This window comes from Lepisosteus oculatus, chromosome 2, assembly GCF_040954835.1.
Source record: "Lepisosteus oculatus isolate fLepOcu1 chromosome 2, fLepOcu1.hap2, whole genome shotgun sequence".
Classification (NCBI taxonomy): domain Eukaryota; kingdom Metazoa; phylum Chordata; class Actinopteri; order Semionotiformes; family Lepisosteidae; genus Lepisosteus; species Lepisosteus oculatus.
In genome coordinates this window covers 6,948,732-6,971,480 of record NC_090697.1, presented here as the reverse complement: position 1 = coordinate 6,971,480, position 22,749 = coordinate 6,948,732, and the positions used below count along the sequence as shown (strand labels likewise).

The 22,749-nt window shown below is 35.1% G+C and overlaps 1 protein-coding gene across 2 annotated transcripts in view; it reads right to left on the bottom strand.

Moving 5' to 3' along the window:
• epha7 (eph receptor A7) overlaps positions 1-22,749 on the bottom strand; it is a 74,094-nt gene that overhangs the window by 38,185 nt on the left and 13,160 nt on the right. For both annotated transcript variants that reach the window (XM_006626158.3, XM_015355096.2), the window contains exons 4-5: positions 13,903-14,058; positions 6,232-6,567 (exon numbers count right to left, since the gene is read on the bottom strand). In XM_006626158.3, the coding sequence (XP_006626221.1) occupies positions 6,232-6,567; positions 13,903-14,058 (492 nt within the window). The remainder of the gene's footprint in view (positions 1-6,231; positions 6,568-13,902; positions 14,059-22,749) is intronic.

Sequence of the window (22,749 nt, the reverse complement as noted above, 5' to 3'; positions counted from 1 at the left end):
CTAATTATTCAAAACGCACGCCTATTGTAAGTCAAAAACAATTAAATAAAGAATAATGTTATTTCTCATATTCCTACAAAATGATTGATACCAATATGAAATCCACTTGAAATTGATTATTGATACAATTATAAGCATTGCTTGATTTATACTGTTTACTTTTAACTAGTTATCCTAAAGCTGTTGAAATTAACAGCAAGTCTAATTGTCAAAAGGGAGGTCTTTTATAAAATTTACAAGAAACTATCTAAAATCAAAACAAAGGTTTTATTTACATTCACACCTGTAAGTCTACTTCCTTCACATCCTAAAGTTATCTTGAAATATTCCAATACATTTTCTTATGCTTGTGTCTCCATTATAGCATCAGAACTGCTGGTCTAAAATGGAAACTGCAGTCCCTGTGGAAATTGTGTTTCTCACTAAATTAATCACTGCATTAAACCACTTCTTACTACAGTGCGTTTACTGACATTTCTCCCTGTGTGTGTAAAAATGTGCCTCCATTTCACGGCTTGAAATTTACCAATGTGTCTTTTTACTTCTGATTGTGAAAAAGCTCATTTGGTTGAATCTGTCAATGCCTCTGAATATTTGAATCAGGTTCGTTCATGCTCTTCTCCATCCAAAACTAAAAGATGCACCTTGTCAGTGTGCAGCATTTTTTCATGTCAGTTGTTGTGACAATACTCTAAATGTTACTAGTGCACTGTACAATTCTAATATAGCAGTTCTTGATTTAAACTGCCCTCTTTTACTGTTCTTACAGATTACAGAAGTATGTTTAAAAAAACTGATCAGAAGGCAACCAAAAAAAGAGAAGTGTTTTTTCTAAGGTATACCTTCAAATCAGTCTCAAACGATTTGTAGCTACAATGCATTGCAAAATATGGTAATGAAAATACAAAACACATCTTAAGAAAGACTCCTCCAAAAAACATTTTATAGAGGTGGACATATTTCATGGTAGAATGAAAGGAAATCATTATATACCCAACAGATGCATTTTTTTTCATTTTGTGAATCAAGTGCTGAATATTGATGCACACTTACTTACCTACCAAACTGCTGTTATCCCCCATGGAGAGTGGCAACACTACAACAAATACTGTTCAACTTTCTGGTATCTGTTATCTATATGTATATATACAGTATTACAATCTAGCAGAAAGTGTTCAACTGGCATAAAAATTGATTTCCAGAAATCCCCCTTTTTATAATGCTGCTTACATAATTAGCTGTTCACACTTAAATTCCTTCTACTTTTTATTCAGTATTGTATGCTTATACAGAGGTCCCATAGTCATTCCCTTAACCAATCCAATTCTGCTTTTGTACTGCTCTCCATAGTGCATTTTCAGGCTAAAATATATAAATGCTATCCTGAACAAATATTAATAGTGGTTCCATAAAGTATCTTTACCTGCATGCTTCTATTACAATACAAAAGCTTGTTTATAAGTATGTATCAGAAAAGAGGCTTTATAAACATACTTTGAGGGCTGCTTTGTAGTATTGTTAAGTCACAATTGCAGACTGATTGATAGACTCTCAACTCTCTTGTTATGCAAGCATCATACAATATCACACTACAAAAGGGATGCATTAAAGGTAGCCCATTTATGCTTCCTTCTATGGGCTGAAAAAGTCAAGTGAAATGTAATGCATAGTAAAGCAATCATGAGGTTAGGCGGGACAACGTATTTTAAAGAATGATCACAATTTCTTTATTGTTATTTACATCTAAGCCAGTTTCTTTGGTAGACTCAGCTGAAGTATAAAACCTACATCTGCAATAGGATTACCATCTGCATTCACACAATGCATGTTCCTGTGCTCTTCTGTCAGAGCCTGTGATTAGATTGAAAATTGCTGGTGGATCTTTCTGTTTTTTTTAACACTTGCCAGAAATCTGACTCTGCCCCTCCTGGTAAAGGTTAATCAAAAATAGAAGATGAGGTGTAAGGTTTAATAATGTAGTCACTCTCACAAGTGACCCCATGTGGGCCCAGGAAGTGGTCAGTGTTTTAGATACCAGGACATTCCAATTACAACTCACTCAGGCGTTTCAGTTCCAGTCTTGCGAAAATTAAACTTTAAAGGTCCACTGACAGTAGATCTAGTAGATGAGTTAATATTGTGCAAGAATGCGAGACACATCCACTCGTTTCACTGGGCTTAAAGTAACATATATACAAATATACAAACTTCAATGCTTAAGTCAGTGATGCACACAAGTTATAGATACTATGTTTATATGTATGCTTAAAACAAAATATAATCCAATGCATTTTAATTCATCTGTATCGTCACTGTTTAGTGAAATGTATTCTTCTTGTGAAAACATTCTGGAGTGAACGTGACAATTCTAAAATTTAAATATATTTGAAACAGCAGAAACAACAACAGAAAAGGCTGAAGGAAATGTTGATTAAAATAAATGGTCGTGCAATATTCCTAAATGCCACAGTTATAAATGTAGGCTGAGGGTTTTTTTTTAAATTTCCAACATTTAGTTAACATCATTTAGTGGTTAAATACTGTTAAAATTGGTACTCTAATTGTCTGTTGTCAACATGCCATGGATAATTATGAAATGTTCACACTGAATCCATGCTAATTGTTTTTCACAGGTCTCCTTCCCGCGTCCTTGCCAAGGCAGGCCACAACAGACTCATACGTACATCTCTGTCACGTATCTTGTCATTGAACATACATCATCCCAGTCAGCTCATCCCAGATTCATTTTGCTGGCTGGCAGCAATTACCTCTCCGTCTGTGCCTGACCTCTTTGCAACATGAATATACACAGGGTATGGTCTTGTTTTGTTGTATTGTTTGGTAGACTTTGGTTTGTTGGATCTTATTTCTTCATTTGAGGAAGTACAATTGTGTTACGGGAATACTGGAAGGTTTGAAGCTGTATTCCAACGCATATCATCCATGTGTTAAGTCAAGATACTTAAGACACGAGACACTTAATTATAATGTGGCTTGAATATTTAAAATACATGGTTTCTGTGTGTGTATTAATAGATCCTCACAAATGCTTAATCTAAAAAGATAAAAAAGGATGTTATTTGTTACTATTCAATCTAGAAACCCCATTACAATATAACAGTAAAGGTATATATTGTAAAGGTATCAAACACCTTTGAAAGGTATCAAACACCTTTGTTTCTTTATCAAGGCTGTTATTAAAGTATTGAACTTAGTTACTCAATTTGTTAACCTGCACTCTGATCTTCTAAATGCATTATTTTTGGCATAATAAAATAAAAAGTATAAACTGTAATTTATGTTTGAATACAATCTGTGGTATACAATATTATTACAATACATAAGGCTGTTCAATTTGCCGAAAATATGATTTTTAAATATATAATACATACACAGGACTTCATTCTATTAACAAACAACAATCACTGTCTTACGGAAGCAATGTTTGTCAATGATCCTACCTACTACACGCTTAAATAAAATTATACTTCAGGGCTGCTTAAACTAAAAAAATAAACCTGGTTTATTGGACCTGTAAAATGACTTAAAAGGTTACAGGTCCAGCATGCCACATTCTAAACATGCATCTGAATATGTGGTATTTGAATTTTGTTGAATTCCCCTGAGAATATAAGGCAAGCACTGTTACTTATACTGATAATAGTTGCGGGAAATCTTAAAATCTAATATTTGCCATCATAACACCAGCACATACATAATCATTAGTGCAAATTTAATTAGTCAAAAGTAATTTACATGCTAATAAACCCTGCATGCAATAAGTGTGTTTATAAAATGGTACTGGAAAATTAAAATTTATGATTGGTTAAACTGCATCAGATGTCTACGAGTGTAAAAAACAGATATTCCATTGGTTTACATACTAATGGACTGCGTTGCACAGTCTATTGGAAATACCAAAACACCACAATGTTTTGGATTTCCCGCACCAGATGCAATTCATCAGTGTCAAAATAATCCCACAAATTAGATCTGGCAGGTTATGAGCAGTCTAGCATAGATACAGTACAGCTGGATACACAAAACAAATTTAAACTGTATTAATTATTTTGTTTCCATAAATGTTAATTAATTTTATAAGAAACATGAACCACTTCAAGCAACTTCCTGGGTATATGGACTATTTCATGCTCATCAAGGGAACATGGATCCAAAACCACAAATGGGAATTTCACATCTTAAAATTTTAGGAGAGAAAATGGGAGGTTTTGTTTATGAAGAACGATCCGTGTTGTTGAAGCCAGTTCTTTCGGATCCCTCTACATAGCCAACCACATTACACAGTGGCGATATTAGAAAAAACTTGCAGTTAATACAGAAATATTGTTGAAATGAAAACTTTTAGATTCTATTCTAGTCCATTGGGTAGCCAGTAGCTTATTGATACAAGGAGGTCATTTAGATGTTACTTGTAAAAACACAGGATATCGGCTTAATTATATGGCTGAGTAGCTTGTTCCAGATTCCCAAATCCTTTAGGTAGAAAGGTGCCTCCTGTTCTCAGTTTTGAATGCACTCTGACATAGTTACACTCCGGCTCTATGGTTCACTGTCAAATATTCTTTACAATGTTGTCAAGACCAAAATGTAACCGTACCAGAATACTGCTGCAATGTTCTCCTGTCAATATAGGATTTTGAACAAAGAAGACTATGGGTGGATCTGACGTAAGTGCACAAAATCTTCAAAGACATTAACAAAGTCAACCCAGTCGATGTTTTCAGAATAAAATGTGAAACATGAACTAGAGGGCACAAATGGAAACTACATGGAAGTGCATTTAAACATGAGAACAGGAGACACGTCTTTACCAAAGGGGAGTATGGAACAAGCTATCCAGCCATATTGATCAATTATCTAGTAACTACCACGGGCTAGATGGGCCGAATAGCTTCCTCTCAATTGTAGCCTTTCTTTTGTTCTTATGTTCTAACATATACACTAAATGATTGTTTTAAGTTTTTGCAATATCACACTTAAACAAACTGTACCCTTCCAGCAACCCCACAAAACCTTTAGATATATACATAATATAACCAAATCTAATATGTGATATAACCAAACCACAACCACACAGCAATATATGGAAATGGTGTTATAATATTTTGTGTTAGATGGATATATCTGAAACACTTAGGTACTTAAATTCTCATTTTATCCTACAGGGATTTAATAATCCAAGTGTCCTGAATTTAAGGCCCACTGTGTTTTCATCTCAACTAATTGAAATGCATTTATGGGATTTTTTAAGTTAATTCCTGTTTTAATTATAACACTAGATGCAGTGGCTCCAAAATACATGCTGTTTCATGGTTTTCTATCTTAGTCTCTTTCATCTTTAAAGTAGCTACACTAAGCTTATGTAAAAATAATGTTTTTGTTCCTACTGTATGTGGGAATAAAAGCTGCACTTTGTGGTTCAATCATCAAAGTGGCTGCATAGCAAACCACTATGATATATATATACACTCAGAATCTAGTGCAATTCAGTATGAATTTAATATAAAAACTACTAACTCAGTTTCCCAGGTATGGGAAAATCAAGAATCTGAATATCTTACCTGCACTAGAATACTAAAAACACACAAGGCCACTACACTCTAACAGAACAAGGCATTTAAGATTATTTAAAGAACTATAAGGATTGCAAAATATATTGTACACAGACAGCACACTGTATATATAAGGATGGTTCAGTTAGACTCTGCTTCAGCAATTCAGCAATGCATTTGGTCAGAAAAAGGTATTTTTATCTAAAGCAATGGTGGGCTAAAATGCACAAGATACACAACATACAAGTAACAGTGGAAAAACCTTCCAACATCCAAAGTGAATCTAGCTTCCTGAGTGTATACGCTATTGGCTCCATTATCAGATAACTCTTACGTTTACTGTAAATAACATTTTACATTTCATGTGTTTAGCTGTCCATGAAACATTAATGCTGATGGAACAAGTAGAGGTTAATTCCATGATGAAAAGTAAAAAGATGTGCTAAAAAGTAAAAGGATTGATATAGTTGCTGGTCTCATATTTTATCCCCTACACACCCAAACATGTCTCCATGGCCAAAGTGTTTCTTTTCCATCTTGATACTTTTCAACGCGAAATTATCCGCTACATGTTCCCTTGCTGCTCACACATTCCCGCAGCTCTGTGATATGAACTTCAAAATGCCTCTGAGTGGAACAAAATTCCAAATCATCTTACCTGCTTGGCCAGTGGCAATGCTGACGGCCGCAAAGAGTCTCTGGGTGTGACTGAGGTCTGAGACTCCATTCACAGCCTCAACTTCAAATGTGTAGTTGGCGTGCGCCAGCAAGTCCATGATGGTGACATAGGTATCGACTAATCCAGACTGCTGGGGTACAAATCCAACATTACTGCCACAGGGCACGCACTCCTCCTGCTCCCAGCTGCAGCGCCGGCACATAATCCTGTAGGTGACATCATTCCGACCTCCGCTGTCTGCAGGAGGACTCCACTCCAGGCTCACAGTGGTCTGGTTGATGTTGTAAATCAAGTTCTGTGGTGCTGATGGGGGTCCTTGTGCAAGTGAAGAAAAAAAAAGAGTAAATGCATCAAGAACACGTATGTTTCAGAACAGTTGCAGAGTTGTGCTTATGCCAAAATGCCAAATATTTTATTCCAATGCACTGCGTAATTCTTTTGCTGTCATTTATTGCTGGCTGATGATGTTTGACCTCCGTCTAATTTAACTTAAGAGCAGTTTATAAAATGATGATCAATGACAGTAAAGTTATAGTCTATATACTGTACATGGGCTAATTATGTCAAATTCTAGTATTTTCTAAATAAAAGAGTGATTTTATGAACACTTAAGTTTCTTAAAATATGCATAGATCTCTTGCTTTCCAGGCTTTCGGTATAGAGAGGCTGCTTGCAGCAATAAGTTACATAGAAAAATCCTCTACTAATAATTTTAACTCTGTGCTCTTATACTCATTATACACAAAAGAGATAAGCACCTAAATGTTTTGAATATCGGTCTTATATGTCTAAGTACCATAATGACAAAGTATGTATGTTATTCTCACAGTATGTAAACATGAAACGTAAGGAAGATGACACAATTCAGAAAGCCATGATTTTCAGATATAATTTTTCTGGATTTACACAAAACACTGAAACCTTTTTTACAGCAGGAAGACTTAGATCTAAGGTTAAATTTATTGGATGACCCAGACAGTTAAACAGTGCACTTTAGATCCCGTTTCACATCCTGTTTTGAGATATTACTGTTTCTTTCTGTCCAACTTTTAATTTCGTCATCTGGAAATTTTTAAATAGCTACAAAAAGGTTTATTTTTGCTAAATCTCTAAGAATGTGGTTCGCCATCATGAGTCAGAGGAATGAAAGTGACCATTAGAAATTATGCACTTTGTTATTTTAATTTAGCTTGTGGTGTAAGTGATCAAAAAACATCAATGCTTACGTATATGGTATAAAGTGACCACAATAATTTGTAAAAGATATATCCAATGCCAAGCAGTTACTTGCAAATGCAGCAGAACTTCAGAAAGCATTTTTAACTCAAAATCCACAAAACATTTTCACACAAAAAGCACTCACAGTGTAATTTATTGACATCTTATGTATCTTAGTTCCATAAAGTTTGTGGTTAAAAGAGTGTAGCCATTTGTAATAATAAATATTTATTCCTTATCTCTCTTTCCTAGCGTTAGTCCCGCATCAGCAGGGTCCGCTTGTCGGCCCGCCCGTCTCCATTTGGTGGTTTGAACCAAATCTTTGAGCTGACGTTGCCATTAACTGCGACCGAGAAATACTCCAACCGGCGCGTCGCTCTGCCTGCCGTCGGAGTGGGAGGGAGGAGAACAAAGTAATGTAGCCAATTCATAGAGGGGGATTATTAAGAGGCATGGGAAATTTGGCCAGGACGCCGGGGTTACACCCCTACTCTTTTCGAGAAACACCCTGGGATTTTTAATGACCACAGAGAGTCAGGACCTCGGTTTTACGTCTAATCCGAAGGACGGCACTTATTTACAGTATAGTGTCCCCGTCACTATACTGGGGCATTAGGACCCACCTGGACTGCAGGGTGAGCGCCCCCTGCTGGCCCCATTAACACCTCTTCCAGCAGCAACCTTAGTTTTTCCCAGGACGTCTCCCATCCAGGTACTGACCAGGCTCACACCTGCTTCAGTGGGTTGCCAGCTGTGAGCTGCAGGGTGATATGGCTGCTGGCCACAATAAATATTTATTCCTTATATTGACCTTTAGTCAAAAGACCAGTAGATAATAACAATAACAAACCTAAAAGCACAGCCCCCAGCTTGGTGGGTGCTGTGTGAGCTCAAGCGTCTCGAATATTTCTGATCCTATTATTGTTAAAAGCAGGGGTGAATTCATTTTTCCTTTGTACACGTTTGGAAGATTACCATAATATTGCAAAAACACAATGCTACATAACTCTTATGTCTTGACCCTGACTTCACAGTCAACTCATCTGACTTTTGGCTAGTTATGTTACGGTAGATTTGTCATTTAATAACCTATCATAATGAAATTGTAATCGCAAGTAACTGAGGTTTGATTAAAAAAAGTGTGGGCATGGGATTGCCACTGCAAATGAGCTAACTTAACAGTTAGATATATTTTTATTTCAGAAATGGATAAATTTGTAATTTGGAAAGTCAGAGGTATAAAAAATCCTGACAATCCCAAGTATCTGCACTTAATTTGACTTCTGTGTTCATAGCATTAACAATCTGACTGTCACTAGGAAGCTCCTAGCAAAATAATGAACACAATATGTGTGAGTAATGATAAATTCTGCCAAGAAAAGCGAAATGCATTTTGGTGTTCCATATTCATGGAGAGTCTATTTCATTGGACATTGAAGACTCCAGAAATAACTTTATTAGCAGAATCACAGCTCAAAGTAACACAGCCGGTTTACAAACAGTATGAAGCTTTCAATGACAGTAATAATGCACTGGGGAGGTCAAAGAAAAGTTCTGTTAAAGTGAAAACATTTTAGGACAAGTACCCCCAATAATTCTGGAAAGTTAATTCCAATGCTTTGAGGAATGTAAATGTGTGAAAGCAGGTCAAAGGTCTTAGCAAATTTATAATGCTGTCATAAAAATTATCCTCCTTTAACCGATGTTCTTATCAACTTATCCACATACTGTTTGAACAATAGCATCCATGTGGATGTAGTTAATGAGATCTTTGTTTAATTAATGCAAGTGACTAATCTGATGGCTGACTGTATAATTCTTGCTTTGCACTTCTCTGATAGGATAGAAATAGTTCTAGTGGGATCCCCTTTTGATCATCCATAATCTAGCATCAAACATTTGCTCCTCCAAAAAGGTAGTCAAGTAAGGGCAAAAGAGGGAAATCAAGTGATTAGTGTTACGGAGAGTGTATTTATATTTACAAGTCTATACCAAAACCAGGAGTGTTCCCTGCTCATCCATGTTTGTGTGTGAGCCACAAATAAACCCAATAACATACATTGGCTTGCATTGTTTCTTTAAAATGATTATGGAAACAATATTTCAAGTAGTACAATAGCTTCAAAGCCCCTTCAAAGATTCTGTTGGTTCAAATACGAGGTGACATCACAATTGTAACCAAGTTAACAGGAGTGTAACCTAAATTATTTGTTATTAAATAAATAGTCAAGATCTTTAGGGAGAAGTTCCATCTGAACCATGAAGTGGGATATCTCGTCCAATGCTTGACTAATGCTTAACTAGTTCAAGTAGGTACCGTAACTGCGTCACAAGAAGGCTCAATAGCCGAAACATTTTGTTTCATTTCTTCTCTTTTCAGCATGAAATAAACCTTTACTTAATGCTTAACTAACTCCAGACCTATTATTTACATTATAAGCATTAGAACATTTTCAGCAACCTGCTGGGAGGGATTTTCAAACATTCTGTGTTGATGCTGATCTCAAATACATTGCTTAGATTATTTCTTTTGTTCTATACATATTCACATAATACTATGTTTACTTTAAATCCAGTTGTTTAGATACTTTACTGTAATAGTTCGGTGGTAACAGAAAACCTGCATCAGCACTGTATCAGTGGGAAGTTTTAATGTAACACATTTATGAGTCAGCTGCAAATCCTCAGTGGAAAGTACCACTGATTGCACCAGCATACTTCAGTTAATTTATGACCCAGTGTGTGCATTACAGTAAAATAAGTGTAGAAATACCTTGATATTAAAACAAATAGTTCTGTCACATATTCAAACATTCTTTGAGTTATAAGAGTAAATGTTTAATATTAGTGTCTGCAAAAATTAGGCCATTGATAGAAAATAGTCACATCTTTAAGAAACAATGCCACAAGCTGATTTTGAACTTAGATTTAAAATGCTCAGGCTTTTAACACGTTTAGTAAAGGAATGTCAATATTCACTGGTCTTGCCAGGCACGCATGGGTGTGTCTGCAGAGAGATTGTTCTTCATACATGCATGGAAGGTTGAAGTAAGAGAATACAGCTAAAATACGACAATTCATCTTGAAACCCCAAAGGAAAAACGATCGGTTCTCAATAAATAACCTCTTTGTTGATATTAAATTTTACTTTTGCAAATGTAACTAGTGTACATAGACAAAATTCCAATACTAAAACTAAAATCTGTAGTATGGTGAAACATATTTCACAACCTAAGTAAGTGAAAACAACTTCACACAGAACTAAAAATATTTAATATATGTACGTCTAGCTTTTTGAAGAAATATATATTGCGAACATACCACAAAACATATTTGGATAATCTAGATAATCTGAACTATTTATGGTATCGTTACACAAGTTGTTATTTCAAAAGGCTCAAAATAGAGGAGATAAAATCTGAGAATATAATCCACCAAGCATGTAAACTCTTTAATTTCCCTACTACTGGACAAATTGTCCAGCAAACACTGGTTTTCAAACACAGATAAACGCCTAAGTGTATTTGCAAAGACTTCACTCCAGTCAAAAATTAATACTTTAAATACTTATTTTTATACAGACTGATCCTTATTTTACCGTAACCCCCAAAGTGTAAGGTTTTATGTTTTTAAATGTTTATTTATTAAACTGTCAAGTTGCTTTTTTCAGTGAACTCTTTTTTCACATCCAATTACTGTATAATGTAACACACTGCAAACAGAAACGTTCTTTTATAAAATTCATAATCTCTCCATTGAGTATGCACAGGAATTTAGATGTAATGAAAAAATGTCATTGTAAATTATGAAAAACATACTCTTTTAACAAAGTATTGAGTTATGTAATAATTAAAACAGATAAAAATTCAAATACTTTATTTAAAACAGATGGTGTGATCATGTGATTGATGCAATTTTTCCATATGTTTTTAGATCATATGTATAGAAACCACTGAGTAAATAGACTATTCAATTTAAGTGTGAATCATTATATAAACAATAGTTTTTTATATATATAACTGATGTTGCCATGGGTTACTGAAATCCAGATTACCCCAAACTTTTTTTTTGTTTTTTTTTTTCTTGGTAACTATAAAATGGAAATCTGGACTAGTAAAGTAATTTATTCCGAACTGAACAACACACCACACAGTTCAACTGTCATTGTTATGGACCTGTCATTCATAAAATTATTTGAGCTCTTTTCTGCATTTGACTAAATTTGCAGTTATTTCCATTTATGTCAACATTGCTTAGGCACTGCATAGTCTATAATGTAGCTGGAAAAAAATAATGGAATAAGCCCTTCTATGTGGCAATGATGATTAAGAATGTAATATTTGTGTGTTAATATTAAACAGTGAATTTGCTTAACCAAACTTTATTTATTTTGCTTATTGTTTCTTAAACAGGGATACAAACTTAGGTTTTATTATTTTATCTGTACTTTTTTTTTTTAACTTCCTCTTTTCACCTTGGTTTGTTGTCCTAACTGCATGCGTGCTCAATTCTACCCCTGGAGGGCAACTGGGTTGGTAAATTTTCATTCCAGCTTGGCTATTAATAACCCAATTAGCTTAACTGGACCAGTTTAACAACTTTTTGCAGTTCTTAAGGTGCTGATGATTTAATGAGCCCTGTAAAACCAGCTGGAGTGCAGCTCTCCAGGATTAGAGTAAGGTACCCCTGCCCTTTCACATATCTTCAATTTCAAGATAATAAATTAAGGTTAAAAAGAAGTTAACACTGCAGCCTAACTGCCTCATCCGACTACAATTTACACTTACACATAGTAACATATCCCGTTCTATGCAAAAACGCAAAATATACATGTATCAAATGACAAATGATTTAATGAAAATTAGGCCCTTTAGCCCTCTAAGAGATATCTAAGAGATTGTAGGATGGTTTGCTTTAAAGTCACACTATCTGCCTTCAAAGCAACACTTAACATCTATTTTTTTTCCTTGTCCTTGTTTCTCACAATTTTCACTGGAAATGGTGCTTATTTAGGGTTTTGAAGATTATCTTGTCATGATTCCACTTCTGATTAGAGAGACCCCAATGAATTTTAAAAACACTTTTAAAAAGAAACCAAGTCTACCCTGAAGCAATGGGCAGGTACTTTCCTGGGGAGTATAAGTGAAAGCCCCCGCCCTATACAGTAATTGAATGTTTTTAGAATTGTATAACGTGTTACAAACTGCAGACATCAGTTAAGACATACTGCTTCATACTCCCACAAAACAGAACTGTCTGATAGATAAGGAAATGCTGGGAAACTTGAACTGACTCACATGTACTGATCATCCTCCCAAACACTGTGAATGTTTACATCAGACATGACTCAGCATTGCATCCCTAAAGGTTTAACACGTCCCTGATAAACTAAATTACTTAAACAAATGGAACATTACTTTCCTTTTTTTTCCCAAGTCAGCTTTTCTTTATTCTTAGGAAATGGCATCATATTTCATCGCAGACTGTACAAGCCTGTTAGATAATGTGCTGGTATTATGTTTACATATTGGATGTCATCTTTGATTGATTAAAGAGTGATCACTGATCACATGGGAGATATAGCTACATAGAGGGGCAAGGCTTAAAGGTCAAAATTATAGACAGATCTATAGGGAAAACATGCAGAAAAAACACAAAAATGCATATTTACTGGTAAGCGGTTTTGAATGTATAATACATTTTTTAAATGGAAATATTTTTAGCCACATTTATCACTTCAATATTTAAACCCTTACAGCCCTAGAGAATCAACAGATATTAAAATGGAAAGCCTCTTATGCAGGTGACAGATTGCTTTCTGATCCAGAATGTATAACTGCAAATAATCCTGTCAAAAAAGACTCACATTTTTCTAATCCCTTGTTAAAGAAGTCCTGCTCCACCCTTGAAAACCACTGATTTAGTTCATAGCGTGTCTGCTTCCCTTCAGTAGGGCCTATCTTTACTTCTCAAACAATGCATCAACAAGCTTTCTGCTATACCTCTAAAAGGTAGAAATTTCATGGGTTTTGGAGCCCCTCTTTCTACCTAATCTACTTACCTCTTTAAACGAATCCTCAAAGCCTTCCACATAATTGCCACACTCACCAGGACAACTAGAAACTGGAGAAGTTGCTGGACTTTAAAGTTAATTGAGATTGTTCAGCAGGGGGGAACACTGAACTGTTTGACCACTAATTATCATGAAAAAAGGAAGTGTCTGTCCGTCATCGTTAAAAAAGATGCTAAAATAACACAGATTTGAGTTGTGAAAAATAACTCTGAGCTGTGCAAAGTGCAGAGAAGAGCTTCACTTAACCCCCTCCCCATACTTTGCTTTAGCCTTTACTGCCAGGAGAGAAGCAGACTAGATCCTGCTATTTAATATGTTGTCTTCTGTCCAGCTTTTGTTTTCCTAGCAACAACACTCACTTGTGCATGCCACAGATGGCGGGTCTGAAATGGCTCTGTAATATCCATCCTCACAATCACACCGGGAAGAGCCTTCTTTGTCATTGAAGCTGTGTGCAGGGCAGCGGGAGCACTGCAGGTCCTGGGAGGATGATTTATAGAATCCACGGCCACAGGCTGCAACAGAAAGAAACATATTTACACTTGAATTAACACCGAGCCCCAACTGTGCTGGATCAGAAAGAAAATTAGTCTCGTGTTCACTTTTCAGTTCACAGCGGACAGCTGGTGATCCAATAAACCTGTCCCTAAGATCCACTCCATCCTCCTTTAGTCAAATTTACCTTTCTTGAAAACAAACAAACAGGACTGCAAAATCAAGGGCTAAGTTCTTGCCTTAAGACATCTGTTTCAAACCTGCCGAAATCAGCTGTGGAGAAAACTATCCCAGCAAACCTTTCATTGTGACCATGCAAAATCTGTGCCAGGTGACACTGTATGGTTTTCCTGTTGAGGTAACAGCCTAAAAGTGTACCTTAGGAAGATCTGCGTACAACCTAACAACATCTCTGACTAATAAATACAGGAAAGGTGCAGTTCAAAACAGCACCGTTGTACAGTAACCCAGCCTTGAGGCATTAGAGACAGAACAAGGCAAGACGCTTAACAAGCTACATAATCTATTCAGCAAAAAACTAAACTAAATAATAGTTTTTTGCCATGATTTTTTTTTCAATTAAGGAAAAACAAATTCTGAAAACTTCCCTTTGAATATTTATATGCAATGCAATTAATGAACAAAAACATTAATCGTGTTATTCAATACATATTTCAGTCTATGTTGATTTAAGATGTCTTATAATTTTCAAACACAGGAACAGAGAAAAGACAGAAAGGTACAGAGTCTTGCAGGAGAGAGGTATCATGTGACACAGCAGTTGCCATTAGACTTTCTGCAAATCATAACAAAATATGACAGTCTTCCTGTAATTTAATTAATACAATTTTTGCTTCTTCCCAAGCTGAGAACACCTGTGCAACACAAAAATGGGAAAGAATTGACATATTACAGTACAATATACTCATATAACCTCATTATTCATGCTCTTTATTTACAAATACCCTCAAAAGCCTCCAGTAAAGTCACTTCCTCCTAACACAGATGCAATGCTAATTAATGTGTAGATAGAGCACAGACTGCAACTGTTAATCTTGTCCTCAAATTATCCATATTGTTCCCTTAGATACGTCAAGGAAAGATAACGTCAAACTATCAAACGTACTTGTATTTTCCAGCTTTTTTAATTAAAATGATACTTTCACACTTGCCTATCTATTAAAATAAATAATGCAAGCAAGTCTCATTTTTGCTCCCTCCCTCTACAGTGCAATTTAATATATATACTGTATAGATATAATATATGGTAAAACGATTCACTCAGTATCAGTGTATATTTACAACACAATATGTCCTTTATTCACTCTCTACCACAATTTCACAATAATACACTAAACTTAAAATGAATACTGAATATGTCATACGTATTAAATATTGCAGGAGCAGGACTTGCAACAGATCAACATAACAAAAAGTAAAAAGGAACTTTCAGTTCTGATAACTCAGTTAACATGTGTTTATTCATCCCTCATGTGTATGCAATTATCATCCATATTTGTATTTAAAATAGCAAAACATAAATGAATATATTCCCAAATCTCAAGCCATTTAATAAACAAGTCATCTTTCATTGAAGGTAACTGAACCATTATATACAGTATATGCCTAATAATGTGATTATAAAGAAAAAATGAGAACTTTTGTTTCAGTGATTCATTTTCATTCTCATAAGAGTTTACTCTCATCCTATTTAAATTCTTAAAAAAAAAATTCTTAAACTTATTTAACATTTTTCTGTGCAACCAAGTGGTCAGAAGGAGACTGTGGTGGAATCTATATAATTCTCTATTCTGAATCAATATGACCAAAAAACATGGAAAATGTCTGTATTGTAAGATCGTGAACAACACTACAACTTCTATAAGGGTCTGCTAATATTTTCCCATCCTCAGAAATGTGTTGAGCATACCTGTAATCTGATACAGTACATGTTCATATATACAGTATGTGTATAATTTAATAATAAGCAAATATAATTGATTTTGACCCTAATCAGTGATTTTGGATCTGATTATAATTATGCCCAAGTCCAAGTCACAGAATTAGGTCTTCCAATGTGATGGATATAGCACTGTGACATAGGTGCCTTCTTAACTCTAAGAGATTGCACAAACTTTCTTTTGTTTTTAAAGGTTTCAAATGCTTATGAGCTTTGGGAACTACAATTTGATTCCAAATTTGGTTCCTTGCCATAACTTAAAAGCACCACCTTCAGCCTTACAACAATTACTTAAAGCAGTCCTAATTTACGTGGACACAAAGCAAACAGTATTCTGCAAGTCTAATAAACAAAAAAAATCCCCCTCATTTTCATTCATATGCAAAACAGTATGCCTAGTATATTTTACCTTTACTGATCAAACTTTATTTATTAATGTGTCAGACAAATGTCAGTGTTTTCTGAAGCATTTATATGATTCCCAGAAGCTAACAAGGCTACAAATTTCTTCAAATCAAAAACGTCCAAGGAATGGGTAACAATTGCACAACCAAACTCATTTCACTGCTATTCCAGCTTTAATGTGAGTGACATATATAAACATGGCAAACCAGTGAATACATTCCAATCCAAGCAAAGTAATTGCTGTTGGCTAGCAATATTCCCTTACTTGGCTCCATTACCCAAACACACTTTCACTTACACAGTATATTATATTTTTAATGGACTCTTTCCTACTTTTCTTGTCACTTCTTCCTATCACTACCCTGAAAAAACATTGAGCAACTGCGTTTATGTAGCAAGTCTTGTAGATGTCAGAATCATATTGGTACACCCATAGCTACATTGCTAGAACATGCCTTTTTACCACAGAAAACTATACATGCACAAGCTTGCTAAACTCAAACCTGTTAATATGTTTTATGTATATACATGTGATCCCCATGAAACAGAAAACCCTGCACTAGAGTCAACAACTACAACAATACATACAGTATAGAGTCACTCCCTTCTCTTCCTTTTTAGAAGAAAAGCAAGTTGGGGTTCAATAGGTATAAAGATTAAAACAAAGCTTTTGCAAGTTCTCTTCAAAGATAAGCACAGAACGCTTGCACCTGTAATTTGCCATGCAGTGGTTGGACTTTAATTTTCAGAAAAAGAACACAGTAGTTGTTAGTCAGCTCTGTTTAACATATAGAATTGATATTACAGAAATAGCTCTGGAGTTAAGTGAAGAATGACACTTGGCTCATATTCCTGAAAACATTTCAGTCACAATGCTCATTGAAGTGCTTTTGGTAAAACAAAGGAATTCAATCTCATTGGGACAAAAATATTCTTATTAGTTGTAGACACTAGTTTTCTACTCAGCTACTTAACATTCTTGAATTGTATCCAAGTGCTTAAAATGTTTGGTGATTAAATGACAATCTGAAGAAAAGCCAAAAAACAGAGAGATGGATGAGATTCAAAACCGAAGCCGACATTTTGTGACAGTCTGACATACCATTTCCTTTAGCTGTGGCTGAGTTGATAATTATTACTAATGTCCATGTGTGACGCCATGACACTGAAACTGTTTTTCTTTCGTTAAAGTAGTACTTTGATAGACAGATTAGATTTTACTAGAAGCCTTGAAGCTAGTATTACCATAACCTACAGTCAACTGCAACTTTTCATTTTTGAACTTGCAAAATTTGAAAAAGCCACCCTCCCATTAACCTTTAAATGAAATCAAGTGGGTATCTTTGTAGACCATCAAGTGCAGACAGAATCTAGAGTCCATGGGGATGAAAGACTAATATCAGATTTCTAACTTTTTTGGCTTCAGTTGATTTAGCTCCTGAAATATGGCAAATCGAGAGGCACAACTATCGTTACCAACTTCGGTAAAGAAGAATTTTTGAAGCACTCACTCAAGATTAACCCCCGTCCCTCTCTCATAATTATGTGTTAAATCCGCCTCATTGTCACTGTGGATATGGAGAAAAAATGCACTGCAGCAAGCGGTAGAAAGACATGCAAAGAAACTTAGAGATAGCACCCCATTAGAGTGATAAAGGAGGTACCAAGAAAGAGCAGCTGACAGGATGAGCAGACAACACCAGTGCTGATGAATGCCAGGTGGAATGGGTCAAACATGATAAAAGAAACAGTTTATTTTCTTATTTCAAACACTGCCTTCTTGTTTAAACACTCGCCACAGAAACGGTGGGGAAATGTGTTTGTGAACATTCTGTTTAAACATGGTTGTACAAAGATGTGAAGCTTGGCCCAGCCTGTTCTGAAATTTATTTATAGTTTTGAGGAGAAATTTAGATACCCTTAACAAATTAAGTAAAAATATTTTAACCCAAGTGTATTTAACAGCATACTTCTTTATACTGTGTTATCCTAATGTACAGTAGATAAAAAATGTATTTATAACTATAATTATTGGGCTATTTCTACATTGTTTTCTGACATCCATGTATCGTTTTATAGTAAAATACAGCAAAAAAAGTTTCTTGATCAAAACAAAAGCCTGGATACACATATACTATATATAGTATATTGTACACACACGCTACCCATGCAAAATATTTAAAGACATTTTTAATTGTTTTATTCCTGTCTTTCGTTATGCATAAATGCAAATCTATGGTGATCTTACTGAAATGTTGGCCATTATGTTTCAAGCATACCACATGTCCTGACAGATCTGTATTTTGTAACACAAAAAGTAGACTTTAGCTTTAAAAATTGGTGTAGAGGAATACATTATATTACTAACAAGGAACTCCTGACAATAGTTAGATTTGATTGGTAAATGTGATGGGTTAGCTACAACAAAACTTCCATTTTGTCTGCGTGTTGTATAGTTTACTTTGAGTCTTTGTAATCTCATCAATACGAAATAAAAATTGCAACTCTTATTTGTATTATTAATATCCAAAGTTGTTTTTTAAATCGAGAGAAAAAACACCACCAGAGCCTATATACAGAGTATATATATATATTATGATTCTCATAATATATATACTGCAAATGGTAATTCCTGTCTATGTCTACAATGTCTAAAGCTTTTGCAGATATATAGTTATATATTTCAAGAGCATATGCAAAGAACATTAAGTTAAGTACAGGAGGTGTTCAAAAATTTAACCATCTGTTGAAATAAACTAAGCATTACATCACAATCTTATAACCACAATGAATCATTAAATTAATTTCTGAAGGCAGAGGTATTCCAACAACCTGTAAATCTGACTGCCCTTTCAAAAATCTTTAATAGCATTTGGCCTTTTCTAATTAAACCAGCATTCAGCAAATTAGTATTTTTTCTTGCTATTTTAGACTGAAACATGATCCAATTAAAACAATCTATGGTACAACCATTAAATGCTCTCCACAAGTACAAACTGCCTACTGTATGGACCACAAGTCTCAGACATTAACGTTTTCCCTTTTCACCCTTTATATGCAGAAGAGCGCTTTCAGGAAATAGATCTACTGTACCTTGCTCATCCAAACAATGTGTGAATATTTCCTAATTAAAAACTCAGTATTGTAATTGCACTTCCTTTTTTTGTTTACCATGGAAGCTTTTTTATTGAACAGAAACATGTATACACATGTATACATAAATACTTCGTTAAATATATGTTGAGCAACAGGTGTTTAGAGACATTTTTACTCTGTAGAAAGCCCATGCCCCAAATTCAAATTCTACAACTCAATACTTTGTAAAGCACGTATTAAAAACATGTATTATGCTGAACATCTGTGCTTTAACCCCAGACATTTTAATCTTCCACCTTAAAAAGAAAAGGCGCCTATCCAGATCCTGGAAACAGTGGCTGAATTCACAAAGGAAACTAAAGCATTGAAATCCTCTTGGAAAACACAGCTCTGGGTGGGATTGTGTTTCACAAAGTCTGCCACTTCCAAGCGAGGTGATTCCAGCTCCCATACCTATAAACAAAAAGATATTCTGGAAAGAAACTAAAGCTGGCAAAAATGAAAATCTCAGAAAAAGGTAGCAGTTGATTAAAAGCCTTAGAAACACCAGATTAAAAGGGTAAGAATGATCATACGTTTCCTTATTCACATAAAGCACACACATTACCTGAGATGAGCTGGCTGACTTAGTTGTGTCGGAAACACTGTTTCATTCATCGTTCTTACCTGTGCCTAGCTGGAGATAAGTAGCTTTGCAACAGGAACCCTGAAAAGCTTAGCGATTTCTTACACTGCGTTTATCTGGCCACAGAATGCCAATTATCAGCATGGTTATAAACCCTTTTAATTGATGTGGGTAACAGCATTACACTCTCTTTATAGCTACACTCATTTCATTTTGTTGGATGAAGCTAAAGTTTTATTGTCTTTATTCTTTCTTAGGCTACCCAAAACACAGCATAATGATTTTTCTCAACTCTCAACTGTGAACCATTAAAGAAGATTTTCGGTGTGTATCCAGTGATGCTGGATACTGTTTTCCTTGCATTGATCGACTGCTTTTTGCATTTTGAATTAAAGTACAGGTATGTTCTGAAGATCTCTTCATCTCATGTTTGAAATACATATCAATAATATTCATAAATCTTTATGTCCGAAAGTATGGTGAAATAGAGGCATTTTAAATCCAAATTTAAATGTGTAGAAAAGTACAGGAAAACTGTAAAAGCTGGTTGTTGTTTTTAAACAAGCATGTTCTTCTCGTAGTTATACAGCCTTCTATTTTGTCTTGAGTGCACATATTGTTTACAGTCTCCTGAACAAGCAGCTAGGCATCCTATTAAAAAAACTCCTAAGGGCATCTGAGGGATATTCTGATGGGACAGCAGGTTGACTTTTTGGAATATTGTAAAAAAAACATTCCTCTGATAAAAAGGCAGAAAAATATTTTAAAAATGCACTACAATTACCACTACTGTATTTTACATTCCTGGCTCCCTAAAAATAATAATTATGAGTGTGCATGTGTTACTAAATTGCTTCCCTCTAGAAAATGCATAGAATATTTCCTTAAAATAAACATGTAGTAGGAAACCACCTGATATAGCAAGAAAGATGGGCATGGGATGAAAACAATAGAAACATCTTGTTAACAATCCGTATCATGTAATACACAGATGTATGATTTCCCTATAAACTGTAATGTTTGTTTATGAATAAGACTGATGCAGTTTCTGACTGTCAATTAGTGCAACTAACAGGGTATTATAGAGGCAGTATAAATTGCTACAAATGCAAGTGGTTCTGAATAAAAACGTCACGCAAATAAAGTAATAATAATTTTGAAAAAGTGAATAAAATACATTTCATTTAAACCTCTAAAATGTGCCAAGATATTTAATATGCATATGTCAAAACTGATTCATTTATAGTATATACTTTTGGTAAGGTGTATTCAAAGGATTTGCAAAACAGTTTTTTTTTAAATCAAGGAATTATTCTAATTAATGCTTTAATTTTTACTTAAGCATGAACTATACTGTAAATAAACAGTCTATATTTCTATCTTGTATTATCACGTTTAAAGTTATGTTACACTGTGTAAATGAAGTCTTCCTGACACTGAACATTTTCATGCCTAATTACATCTAACATAGTTCATTTAACTTGCAGTGGAAAAAAAAAAAAACTATCAAACTTATCATAGGTAATGGGAGATCTGGTCTGTTTGGCAATATGCTTAATAAAGGACTAAGAAAAAAAGGGAAAAAATATATTAATTATTTCAAAGATAAAGGCCAGAGGGCCTGTAGAAGTTTCTGCCTCCTACTACCAAGACTAATCTGCTGTAAAAAAGGCCCCGTCTTCCAAGGAGAATATTATCTGCACATTCCCTGCAAGCTCCTCCGTCAGGCCGCTGCGACAGGAACAGCTGGGCAGACGGACAATGTTAAACCAGTTGCTAGCTGCGCTTCTCTTGCTCCTGCGCTCAGTCTCAAACAAAAGGACAGCGGTCTCCTCCACCCACAACTCCCGGCTCGAGGCCTGGCTCTGTGCTCCATGCACCTCCTACTGCCAAACAACGCCACCAGAGCCTCAACGGAGTGTGAGGGGATCAATACCCGCATGGAGAATTCTTTTGTCCTATTGGCAGCTCAGTCAAAATGTTAAAAATCAAGTCGCGAATTCAAAGTTAAATGCAACACTTAAAAGAACATAAATTAAGTTTGCGGCATTTAGATTTGGAGATTCTGATTTTACATGAGCCTTCTTCGTGCCATCATCATGCGATGCATAGCAATCATTCCCATCGTTATACTTGTTTTTTGTGGGGATACTGAAAATTGCAGGCTTTGCATTTCCACATAAACGCGCTTTCTACTACAATGTTGTTTTCTTTGTTTAGCTGTTTGGTTGGTTCTTGTGCAAATCGACGTGGCTGAGACGTGAGTTGAGACAAAAGGCAAGTGTGTGAAAAAAAGGCCGCAAAAATCAAATTTCATTTTAATTAATGCAAAACAAGCTTTCTATTTATACAACTTTTTTTTTCAAAAAGCTAGTGTTTCAAATGCCTCAAGGACGTGCATGCAACAATGTGAAGAAATTCAATACAGCGGCAATATAATTGAGGGACACAAAAAAACTCATATGATTAATGATGCAATGACGAGTCAATGTAAAAAGCAAAAAAAAATTGCCACCACTGCCACCTACTCCAGATAATAAAAAGGGTGGAAGTTAACTTCAGTTTTTGTTTTTCATGTCACCTTTTTTTGAAAAAAAGTGCAATTCCTACTATGCGTCTGGAGCA